This window comes from Elephas maximus, chromosome 10 (assembly GCF_024166365.1).
Source record: "Elephas maximus indicus isolate mEleMax1 chromosome 10, mEleMax1 primary haplotype, whole genome shotgun sequence".
Taxonomy (NCBI): Eukaryota; Metazoa; Chordata; class Mammalia; order Proboscidea; family Elephantidae; genus Elephas; species Elephas maximus.
In genome coordinates this window covers 29,263,672-29,276,531 of record NC_064828.1, presented here as the reverse complement: position 1 = coordinate 29,276,531, position 12,860 = coordinate 29,263,672, and the positions used below count along the sequence as shown (strand labels likewise).

The window sequence follows — 12,860 nt, the reverse complement described above, 5'->3', positions numbered from 1 at the left end:
AGAACAAGTATTTTTCAACCTTGTATTAATTAAGGTGACAAAAATACATTACATTTATTGTTTCTCATTAAATATTTGTTGAATAAATTATTTTTATCAGTTTGAAAACATATACATCCTACTTTATTCTCTGACTTTTAGGGTTCTGGAATTGGGTGGGGTTGGGGTAAGTATGAACATTTTGCTATTCAATTTTTTCAAGGCCTAAACACTATGCCCATAGCCCGTTGCCATCGTGTTGATTCCGACTCATAGCAAACCTATAGGACAGAGTAGAAACACCCCGTAGAGTTTCCAAGGAACACCTGGGGGATTCGAACTGCTGCCTTCTTGATTAACAGCCGTAGCACTTAACCACTACACCAAGAGGGTTTCCAAACACTATGCAAGGAGTGTGAACTTAGGCACAAATCAGCTCAGCTAGGTCACATTCTATAAGGGAAGCTTCTTACATGGTTTTGTTACTCTGCATATTAGGATCTTGACCACAAAAGTCAAGTAAGTCACACTTAGACATCCACTAAAAATTGCATTTCTCAACAGTGCATGTAGAATTATCTATAACGTTTCTGTTACAGAATTGACAGATGGAAACCCATCCTACATCTGCTGAATTAGAATCTCCATGGACAGGGTTCAGGCATATATAATTTGAAAAGAAGGTCCCCATTGATTTTGATATATACTCCAAGTTGAAAACCAGTAAGGGATGGCAGTTAATTGGGAATTTAAAAGACAGTGATAGTATTAGCTGAAAAAGATCAACATATACATCACAATAAGAAATATAAATATGATCATAGCTCTAATGTGTTTGATAAACTATAGATGTTGCATAATGAATTCTTTAAAGTGGAAATCTGATACTGAATTCAAATTCCTTTTCATGAAATAAGCAGCTAAGATAATAATGTTTGTTTTTTCTAGGCTCCTTTTTCTAATGTGTTGACTACACACATAATTTTCTGCATGCCCAATGTTCTTTTACATAGAGACATTACTTTTTTGTATTAGGCAATTTGGTGTTTGCATGTGCATTTGCTCATAACTCCCATCCATATGTTCTTCATCAGTCATATTGCTGAGAAAGCCTGCTTTTTCTAACACATTTAATGTCTTCACTGTGTCTCAGGAATGTCTATATTATTGGAAACCCTGGTGATGTAGTGGGCAAGCGCTTCAGCTGCTAACCAAAGGATTGGCAGTTCGAATCCACCAGGCTGTCCTTGGAAACTCTATGGGGCAGTTCTACCCTGTCCTATAGGATTCCTAGGAGTCGGAATCAACTCAACAGCAACAGGTTTTGCTATGCTGTCTAAGGAGCCCTGGTGGTGCAATGGTTAAGCACTTGGTGGCTAGCCAAAAGGTCAGCAGCAGTTTGAACCCACCAGCCACTGCGTAGGAGAAAAAAAAAAGTGGCAATCTGCTCCCATAAAGAATTACAAACTAGAACACTCTGTGGGGCAGGTCTACTTTGTCCTACAGGGTTGATATGAATTGGAATCAACTCGACAGCATGCAACAACAATGCTCACCTTTTCTCTCACTAATCTGAATTTAAGTGTTTTGACAAGTTAAATCTTTAATACCCATGTTTTTGGCTACATTCTGGAAATGAGGAAGGCTACTATTATTTTATTTTGGATGGAAGTCTCTTCCAAATCAGACCCTGTCCTGAGAATAAATCCTCCTTTGGACAAAAGCATGAAATATATTGACAAAAGTATTTTAGTGTTTACACTTTGACAGGCTCTCTGATTAGAAGATTGATTCATTTCATCCTCACAACAACACTGTGAAGAAAGTTCTGTTATTATTGCCACATTACATATGGGATAATGGAGGCATATATGAAGTCATACTGTTAATGGATCCAGGATTTCAATTCAAGTGAATGTTTTTGAGGCTGCATGTCTGGCCTCCAGACCTGCCTCTGATATAAGCTGCAGAGGTTGTGGGCAATCTCTTGAAGTTCAGAATCAGCTGGACACCATCCTCCGACCTCAAAACATGGTCTGTGTGTCTTTCTGCTTTCTTCCCATGGTCTTTTCTGGAGCCAGAATTGCTGGCTTAGCCTACCAATCAATGCATTTTTGGAAATATGAGGGAGTTAACATCCCCAAGGGCAACCAGGGACTGGTCGATTAATGCCCCAGACTGATGCCATTCAGATGGACAATTCTCAGAGGTTCCAGTGGAGTCAAGTCCTAATTGAGTATAAAAGATTCTCTTTATTCCTTATTTCTGCATCCTGGGACCTTTTCCCAATAAACTACTTGTACGCGAGTCCTAGCCTCAGGCTCTTCTTTTGGGACAACCAAAACAATGACATCCTCCTTCAATTGTGTTACAAACAAATGATTAAATACAAACAAATGATTACTAACTACCAATTGCATAAAGATTTATTATTACCTGATAGTCATTTGCTTTTACAGTAGAGAGCAGTACTTAAAATTATTAATTTAATGCCCTAACTAGAAGTTTATATATCTGAGCAATGAATCATATTTAAGAATCAGAATAGGGAAATGGGAGAAGAACAATTGAGAAAGAGGATGTGTAAAATAAGAACCATTTGGAGCTTCAACTGTAGGTGTGTTCCCTGGTAGATCATCTTTAGGAAAACATACATGTATAAATTAAGAATGGAAAGCCTGGTGACACAGTGGTTAAGAGCTATAGCTGCTAACCGAAAGGACGGCAGTACAAATCCACCAGGCGCTCCTTGGAAACTGTATAGGGCAGTTCTACTCTGTCCTACAAGGTCACTATGAGTAGGAATCGACTCCACGGCTACAGGTTTTGTTTTGTTTTCAATTAAGAGTGTGGAAATTGAAACCATTCATGCTTGTGTACTTCTTGGAAAGTTTTCATGTAGCCTCAGGGGCATACAAAACCCAGTTTGAAGACCACTCCTACAGTATAAAGTGAACCAAACACATGATATTTTGAGTTGAAATGGAGGAACCATATCTACTCTATATCTCAACAGAAGATTGAGGCCTGTTGTAAAGGGCTTTGCCAAAGGTGATGAAGAGGTGATGTTTATAGGAGGATCTGTGATTTCTTTTGATTATGTCAAAGAACAAGAGAACATAGGATTAACCAAAATTCATATTCAATTAACATTTATTGAGTGTTTTATACATGTTAGTTGTTTCAGGAAATTATATAACCATTATCTCATTAAAATCTCATACCAATGGCTCTCTGGTGTAGACATTCACATTCCCATTTTACAGTTGAAATCAAGTGACATGCCAAATATACACAGCTGATAAATGGAAGAATTAAGTTCAGATCCAGATCTTCTGATTTAAAGTCCCAACTGTTTTCAAAGATATCACCAGAAGATTGAGAAAGAATCTAGGTAGAAGTTGAATAGAAATACAAGGCCTTCACCCTCCCTACTACAAAATGTACATATCTAGTATTCTGTTGACTGAAGTTTCCCTAACACTCAACCCCCACCCACAATCCCAGGCATTCATTTACTGTGCAGATGAAAGACAGTAAAAGAGTGGTTATTGCACCCACATTGCACTAAGCTAGATTATTCCATACTCCTCCTGGGCCTGCTGCCAAAGAGTTTTAAAGACTTTGTAAACATCTCCAGAATTTTCCACAGAGCATTTTTCATCTCCTTATTCCTAAGACTGTAAATCAGGGGGTTGAAGAGTGGAGTTACCATTCCATAGAACAAGGTCATAATCTTTGGCATCAAGGTGAAGTGACTGGACCCAGGGCTCACATGCATCACCATGATGGTGCTATAGAATAGCATAACCACAGTCATGTGGGACCCACAGGTCAAAAAGGCCTTATGCCAACTGGATGCCGAGGGTAACTGAAACAAAGCGAGGAGAACCAGGGCATAGGAGATGAGGATGAAAAGGAAGCTAAGGAGGATAATGAGGGAGCTTAGGGTGTAGCTGGCAAACTTGGACATGGGGGCAGGAGCACACGAGAGGGTCAGCAATGGGCCTGAGTCACATACAAAGTGGTCAATTATATTTGGGCCACAGAAAGGCAGCTGGGAAATGATAATAACAGGCACCAGGTACCAGAGAAAGCCACATACCCAACAGGAAATCACAAGGTTGAAACAATGTGGTCCAGTCATAATTGTGGCATAATGGAGAGGACGACAGATGGCGAGATATCGATCAAAAGCCATTGCAGAAAGAAAGAAGCACTCAGTGGAGCCCATGGAAAAGGAAAAATACAACTGGAGGAAGCAAACAGTAAAAGATATGGCCTTGGTCTCAGACAGGAAGTTGGCCAATGTGTTCGGGACTGTGGAGTTGACATACCAGATCTCCAGGAATGCAAAATTGCCTAGCAGGATGTACATGGGGGTGTGGAGATGCTGATCCCAACACACAGCGCAGATAATGGCTCCGTTTCCCATGAGAGTCAGGAGGTAGGTGATGGAGAAGATCATGAATAAGACAATCTGAGTCTCCCAGCTGCAGGGAAAACCCAGAAGGATAAATTCACTCACTGACTCGGTGCAGGATCCTGACCCAGAGATGTTCATTTAGTCTGTAAAATGTGCTGCAATGAGACATCATCATCATGAAGCCAAATCCAAACAACTGAGCATAACATACAAGGCTCTTTATGACCTAATTTTTGTCTACTTCCTCAGCCTTACATTCTTCCCTGTGTCCCCTTGAGCCTTCTGCTCTAGTACGAAAAGGATAGCTGCTCTCCACCAAACAACATGTTATTCTCACTACCTAATATATCTGTTGCTTTGTCCTTTCTTCTCTCTCTGTCTTTGTGCAAACCTCCTGGACCCCTTCTTTTTCTCTCTCCCTCTTTATTTATTTTTTGGAGGGGTTAGGGACCTGGGTAACTTGCACTTGAAATTTACAACACTGTTCAATGATTGCCCCCTGCAAGAAGTGTTGCTGGACCCCCAATCATATAATAATTCTTGATGCTTCTGTACTATCCAATGTATGTGTGTGCAGACTTATTATGCTCTATAGTAACCGTTTGGTTACCTTTTTATGTCTTTAACAGACTGTATTTTTCATTTCTGTGCTACTAATGTCTGGTTCAGTGCAGGCAACTACGTAGGCCTGTCAACATATTTGCTGACTTAATATTAAACTAATGTATCATTATTTTCTAAGGTAGAAGAAATAAGAAATGGCATTCTAAAAACTATGGAATGGGATTTCTTTTTTTGTACCAAGGACTTTACCACTTTATACTGTGTATCGTGGATAGTTCTTTCCATTTCTTAATCTACCTGCTAAACTGTAAACTTCTGAGAATAAGGGCCAACTGGTAATCATTTTTTATTCTTTTTCTATATTTAATACATTATATTGACAATATGTACTTTGTAATTTCTTGTTAAATGAATAAATCTTATTATTTCTGCTACTGATTGAATCTTAATTCAGTTATCTTTCTTTCAGGAAGCCACAACCATTTCACTTATGTAAGACAAAAGTCATTCAGCTGGAGAAGTGGCAGGAGCAGATAGAGAGCAAGAGTATGCCAAAAAGAGGAAGTGGTAGACCCATCTGGTATGAGGCTAAAATAACTAAACTTGCCTATTTGCCCAGGACTGGTCCAATTTTAGCACTGAAAGTCTTTCTCCTTAGAAAACTGCTCAGGCTCTTGTAAACTGGTATGGTTGGTCATCATTATGTGAGATCTTGAGGCCAACTTTGCCTACCTCAAAGATGCACATGAACTGGTTCTCATGGGCCATATTGCGATCCTTTCCTGTCTGTCATTTGACCACCGAGAAAAAGAAAGGATCTCAAAAGGAACCTGGAGAGTCTTAGAGGGCACTTTGGGAACAACAAGGAGCTACTCAAATTGCTTTCCAAGAACTTCTTGACGCCCTGTAGGGTCTGTACTTATATCATCAACTGAGACCACAGTCTAATTGCATAACTGGTGTGGAAATAAATGCCCAAAGTCCTAAGCTGGATAGAAGCAGTATATATATATATATATATATATATATATATCTCAAACCCACTGCCTTAATAAAACTAACATATATATATATATATATATATATATATAAACCCAGTACCGTCGAGTTGATTCCGACTCATAGCGACCCTATAGGACAGAGTAGAGCTGCCCCATAGAGTTTTCAAGGAGCCCCGCTAAGCTCTCCAAAACTGAAATGCTCAGTAATTCCAACACTTTTGGTTCTAAAAGATTTCCTTTGAGCAGCTCTGTGTTTCTCCTTTAGGCAATTGCTACTTTAATTCAATTTTTTTCTGTAAAGACATAAGACCCATGGCCATTGAGTCAATTCCAACTCACAGCAGTTCTCAGAGTAAAACTGCCCCATAGGGTTTCCAAGGAGTGGCTGGTGGATTCGAACTGCTGACCTTTTGGTTAGCAGCCAAGCTCTTAACCACTATGCCACCAGGGCTCTTTCTAAAAATACATTTAGAAGAAAAAGACTCCTTGAACCCCTTGGAAAGGGGGAAATACAACTGGAGGATGCAGCCAGAGATTCAGATTGACTTGGCATTTGAGAAGAAATAGGGATTAGTATTACAGCCTATGAGGGCACTAGTGATTGAGTGATAGAATTCTCACATTCCACGTGGGAGACCCAGGAGACCTGGATTTAACTCCTGGCCAATGCAACTCATATGCAGCAACCACCTGCCTGTCAGTGGAGGCTTATGTGTTGCTATGACGCTGAACAGGTTTCAGTGGAACTTCTAGACTAAGACAGACTAGGAAGAAAGACTCGACTATCTACTTCCAAAAATCAATCAATAAGAACCCTATGGATCACAAGGGTCATAGGAATGGTGTAGGACCAGGCAGACTTTCCTTCAGTTGTGCATGGAGTCATCATGAATCGAGGGCTGACTCTATGCAATGAACAACAACATTCTGGGTTTTATCATGTTGATGATTTTCCAAAATATTTAATGACCTTGTCTCAGATGATCATCTAATGAAAATTCATAGCAACTTGAGGAAAAGAAAGATCTAACCCAGTTTAATTTGTCTTCCTCACTTAAGGTAGGAAAATATTTTTTCGTGGGTCATTCTGGCATTGGTATTAAGCACATTTATTTAACTATTTATTAGGTTCTTCCTTTGGAAGAACTCCCAGCCAGTCATTATCTTGGTTTGGCCCAGTTTTCTGCCTGGGTTTGTCTCTCTCCCAGCTAGTAATGATATTATGGGGTCTGTTTTTACCAGATAAAACCAACTCTGTGATTTGTCCATCCTTGGCTACTACCAGTTAGACAATTTTATTCACATATAAGTCAAACAAACTAAAAACTAAAATTCTTTTAGTTTTAAAATACATTTACAAGACACAAGAAAACAAACTTGCTTTTCCTAATTCTTCAACCTACCTGGACTTCCTAATGGATGGTAATTTTTTATTGTAGCTTTTCTCTTCAGTTCTGTATCTCTTTGGGACCCTGTAGAAATATGTGAGTACAACCTTAAAATAGAACCAGGGAAACAGTCTTTTTAATCCTGTTTAACATTATCTTCTGTGGGTTATTGGTCATAACTAAACTTCTATTATTTTCTAAAGGAACTTAGAGTTACAAAAAAAACTAGAGAAATTAGTGTTTTAGAAAGCAGGTTTCTCAGCACTTACCTCAGTTAAACACCACTGTTTTGCCAAGGGATTGAAGCTATTTGGATTTTGTCCTTTAGATCTTTCGTTAAGGATGCCAAGAACAACAAAACAAAAATTTGCAATTCTCTTTCTAGGAAAAAAAAAAAATGACGTGGGCATGATGTGATTTCTGCATTCCTGGGGCCCACGCTTGGATAGGAACCATACAACGAAGGTCAGCCATCTCCTTTCCTCTCTGCCTCAGTCTCAAAGTGTGGATTCCCAGGACCTTCACTGAGAAACAAATCCCATTTCATACAAGTAACTTTGCAATGATTGCCAAGAGTCTCGTCAGGGGAGATGTCTGGAAGATGATATAGATGAGACTTTGGGAGTAGTCTCTGATTATTTAATTTGGAAGAAAAGATTCAAGCACCACATATAAGAAAAGTCTAATCTCAACTGAGTGTGTGCTAGAGTGCCCTCTATTTATCCTTGGCCAGTATTTCCAGAGATTTCATACCTTGTGTATTTTTTAAGAAAAAGTGATTTCTCACCTCAAGGAGTCCTATGGGCAGGCCAGTCTCCCAGGCTAGCATCTGCCTTTACCTTGTGTAATTAGATGCCTTGGGGAAAGAGACTAGAAGAAATAAAAACAAGCATGTGAAATAAGTATGTGCCCTTGTCTCACATATTCACAGCTAATTATAAGTGGTCCTATATGCCCTAAAACCAAGGTTTCTCTAGGGAAAAGAAACATTTAGTTCGGCCATATAGACACTCTCCAGAGATATTTAGAAAATTAATAAAAAAAAATTTCCTTTCATGAGGAAAAAAAAAGTTTAAAGAATATGGGAGCTTTGTCTCTAGTGGATAAAGTAAATCGCATTGTGGTAAATTTATGGTTTCTTCAGAATTAATGGTGTAATCTCAATGGTCTAATATTAGCTCTGTATTGCATACATGATGAGTTCTCTCTTATAGTTCTTGCAAGTATTCTCAATATTCTAAATTTTGTGTGTAAAAAATGAATTAACTTTTCAATGACTAGGAGGAGCCGTAAGCCAAAAATACCTCCTCTAACAGTATTTCTTACATATTACTTTAAGATCTAACCATCTGAATCACTATTTAGAGAATTTATGGGGTCCACTGTAATAGTACAGGATATAATTAGTCTATTTTAATATATTTCCATTTAGCAGTGAGAGGGTGAGTGGAAAATTTTGCAGTTTTATATAGTATATAGGTAGTATATATGTACCCCTAAGCAGGAGGGTGAAAAAATAATTAGGTGTGTTTGATTGCCCTATATTTCTTATTAGTTCAAATCTATTACAGTTGTATTCATAAATACATATAGGAAGAGCTGTTAAATCATTAAAAGAACTTCAGCTTTCCCTAGATTAATTTTTTGCAGGAGAAATTCTATTAATACAAGTGCATTTTAGAGATTATATACTTCATAGAATGAATTGGAAAGCCCCAGATATTCACTAAGACCCTCACTCTTCACAATATATTTTCAGGGGAAATAATGACCAAATGCTTATGAAATAAGAGTAACCCAGTGTTATTCATCATCAACATAAGTTTCTACTTTCTTCTTAATTTGCCTCAAGGCATATACTATATGCCACAGGTCAGAAAGTGAGTCTTTGACTAAGAAGAATAGTATCAGAGCCCCAGTGGAAAGCTCTATACCCGGTGCTCTTAAGTATTGATTCTGCAGAGAATAGACACATTGCTTTCCAGCATTATCTGACACGGTCACAATGAGTAAACAACAGACTGTACAAGAGAGCTGAGTCAGAATTTCTGTAAGCAAACAGGATTTTTGAGAGCAGACTGCTGACCCAAGATTCAAAGACTAGTAAATATAATTTTCTGCTGTGATGATTAGGTTGTGTGTCAACTTGGCTGGGCCATGGTTCTCAGTGGTTTGGCTGTTATGGAATGATGTGGTTTGGCAGTTATGGAATAATGTAACTCAGAAGTTATGGAATGATGTAGTCATCCTCCATGATGTGATCTGATGTGATGAGCCAATCAGTTCTAAGGGGCATTTCCTCAGGGTGTGGCCTGCATTCAATATACGTATGGACAATCTGGCAAAGCTCACTTGCTTGCTGTAGATCCTACATCCAGCTCATCATTATCTGGCTTATGTTTCCTGGTACTTGAGCCAGTGGCCTGCTGTTGAACCTGCTGATATTGGGATTTGTCAGCCTCTGTAGCCTGTGAGCCAACAGCCTGCCATCTTACCTGCTGATCTTGAATTCATTAGCCAATGCAGTCCGTGAGCAAGCAGCCTGCAATCTGACCTGCCTATCTTGGGTTCGCCATTCCCTGCAGAGATGTGAATCAGAAGAAGCCTCCAGCCTGACACCTGACACATGGACTTGAGACTTGCCAGACTCTGTAATCACATAAGCCATTTTCCTGAAGATAAAACTCTCTCTCTTTCTCTCTCTGTCTCTGAATATATGCTTCACTGGTTTTACTTCTCTAAAGAACCCAGTCTAAGATTTTGGTACCAAGAGTGATTCTGGAGAAACAAGATTGTAGGGATGTTTTCTAAATTGGTTCTCAAGTCTGATTAGTCTTAAAAGTGCTGATGACTCTGCCCCCAGGAGTAAAGAGGGTGATGCTAATCCACCTCATGAAGTGGCAATATTTATACCTAAAATATCACCACGAATAGATCAAGTATTGGTGAGAAATGAGGTTCTGAGTGATCACATGTTTGATACTCTTATACAATTTTGTCAGAATGAGAAGTATAGGGAAACTGGTTGGTTGGTCCTTTTTCCGCTAGACCAACTGGTGAAGGAAAGAGATGAGCTTGAGATTCAGAATCACAGCTCAAGTGCAGCATAAAACACCTCAAAATTGTCCTTTGTGCCTTGAAAGAAAGCCTTATTTCTTGTAGTAACAGAGCTGATATTGCCAAAAAGCCAACACACAGTCTTAGCGTAAGAGTGGCTAAATGACAATGCCAACTGAATTCCCAACCTCTAATAATATCTAAAATTAAAATGAGGGCATTGATTGGGAAGAAATGGAATCCTGAAACTTGAGATGGGGACATATAAGATTAACCCAGTGGTGTCTGAAGAGCCTTTGTCTGAGATATCCTAGGGTGGCATCTGAGTCATTGCCTGGGGTATTTTCTGGCGTATATGCCTTACAAGACATTGCTGAAAGTCCCCAGGACTCACCCCCATCACCCTTTTTTGCTTCTATATCTATAGCTAAATTTAAGTCCCAGCAAGCCCCAAAAGGTGAAGTCCAAAGTGTGACCCAGGAGGAGGTACACTATACCTCAAAAGAGCTGCTTGATTTTTCTAGTATGTACAAACAGAAATCTGGGGAATATGTGTGGGAATGGCTCTAATGGTGTGGGATAATGGTGAAGGAACATAAAGTTGGATTAGTTGGGTTTATTGATATGGTCCCACTAAGCACAGATTCTTCATTCCATGATGAAGTTAGGAAAGGATCTAATAGTTTATTTGTTTGGGTCACTGAGGCATGAATTATGAGTGGCCTACTCTAAATCAGGTTGAAGTACCAGACCTGCCTTGGTATACTGTAGCAGAAGATTTTCAAAGGCTTAGGGAAATTGGCTTGTTAGAATAGATTTATGAGGTTAGACCCACACACCCACACATGGAATGCCCAGAAAACACACTTTTCACCACAACAGTGAGGAACAAATTTATGAAAGGAGCCCCAGCATCCTTGGAGGCTCCTGTGATTGGTATTTTACATAAGTAATATTTGACAGTGGGAACTGCCCCAACTGAATTAAGACACCTAACTACAATGGGGCTGTAGTGACCCTGTGATGGTAGGGACCAAGTGGCAGCACTCAATCACCAAAGACAAGGTGAGCATGATTACCATAATGGACAGCAGAGTCAAAGCAGTTATCAGAACAGTCTGATTCATATGGACTTATGACATTGGTTACTTAGTCATGGTGTCCCTAGGAGTGGAATAGATAGGAAATTGACTAAATACTTCCTTGATCTGTAAAGGGGAGAAATTCTACATCAAGGGATCAGCAGTCTAACACAAATCATCAGAAGAGAGAGTCATGGTCTCTCAATCAGCTCTCAGACTTGAACAAGTTTACAGACCCATGCCTCTTGAATGAAGGGGAGGCTGGGTCCCCTTGAAGAAGGACCCCACTACACTGAGAAAAATGTATACTGTAAATCTTTCTCCCAGCCTTCCCCAAAGGGATCTGTGGCCTTTTATGAGAGCAACTGTTCTTTGAGGAAAAGGAAATAATCAGATTTGGGGGGATTACTGGATAATGGCTCTGAACTGACACTAATTTCAGGAGACTCCAAACCTCACTGTGGCCCACTAGTCAGAGTGGGAGTGTATGGATGTCAGGTTATCAGTGGAGTCTTAGCTCAGGTTCATCTCACAGTGGGTCCATTGGGTCCCCAAACCCATCCTGTAGTGATTTATAATTGAGTAATAGGAATTCATAATTGGAATAGATATACTGAGCAACTGGTGGAACCCCAACATTGGATCCCTGACAAGTGGAGTAAGGGCTGTTATGGTAGGAAAAGCCAAGTGAAGCCATTACAACTGCCCCTGCCTAGGAAAATAGTAAACTGAAAGCAATATTGCATTTCTGGAGATATTACAGATAATACTGCCACCATCAAGGATGTGAAGGATGCAGGGGCAGTGATTCCCAACACACCCCCATTTATCTTTCCTGTTTTGGCTGTGCAAAAAACAGATAGACCTTGGAGAATGACAGTGGATTATCATAAACTTAATCTGGTGCTGACTCCAATTGCAGCAGCTGCCCCACATGTGGTTTCATTGTTTGAGAAAAATTAATACATCTCCTGATACCCAGTATGCAGCTACTGATCTGGTCAATGACTTTCTCTCAATTCTGGTTTTGAAGGGACACTAGAAGCAGTTTGCCTTCAGCTGGCAAGTCCAGAAATACACCATCAGTGTCCTACCTCAGCAGTACATCAACTTTCCAGCCTTATGTCATAATTTAGTCCTCAGGGATTTTGATCACCTTTCCGTGTGGCATAGTGGTTAAGAGCTACAGCAACTAACGAAACGGTTGGCAGTTCAAATCCACCAGGCACTCTTTGGAAGCCCTATAGGCAGTTCTACTCTGTCCTATAGGTTCACGGTGAGTCAACATCAACTCGACGGCAATGGTTCCCCCCCGCAACAAGATGTCACATTGTTCCATTACATTGATGACATTATGCTGATT

General features: G+C 39.7%; 1 protein-coding gene across 1 annotated transcript; it reads right to left on the bottom strand.

The window, feature by feature from the left end:
* Positions 1-3,556: 3,556 nt before the first annotated feature.
* Positions 3,557-4,543, bottom strand: LOC126083588 (olfactory receptor 11H12-like). Its single transcript, XM_049897466.1, has one exon. The coding sequence runs from the start codon at positions 4,541-4,543 to the stop codon at positions 3,557-3,559; it is 987 nt and encodes a 328-aa protein (XP_049753423.1).
* Between the last annotated feature and the right edge of the window lie 8,317 nt (positions 4,544-12,860).

Coding starts and splice junctions, on each gene's coding strand:
- LOC126083588 (XM_049897466.1), bottom strand. CDS start 4,543: ATGAACATCTCTGGGTCAGGATCCTGCACCGAGTCAGTGAGTGAATTT.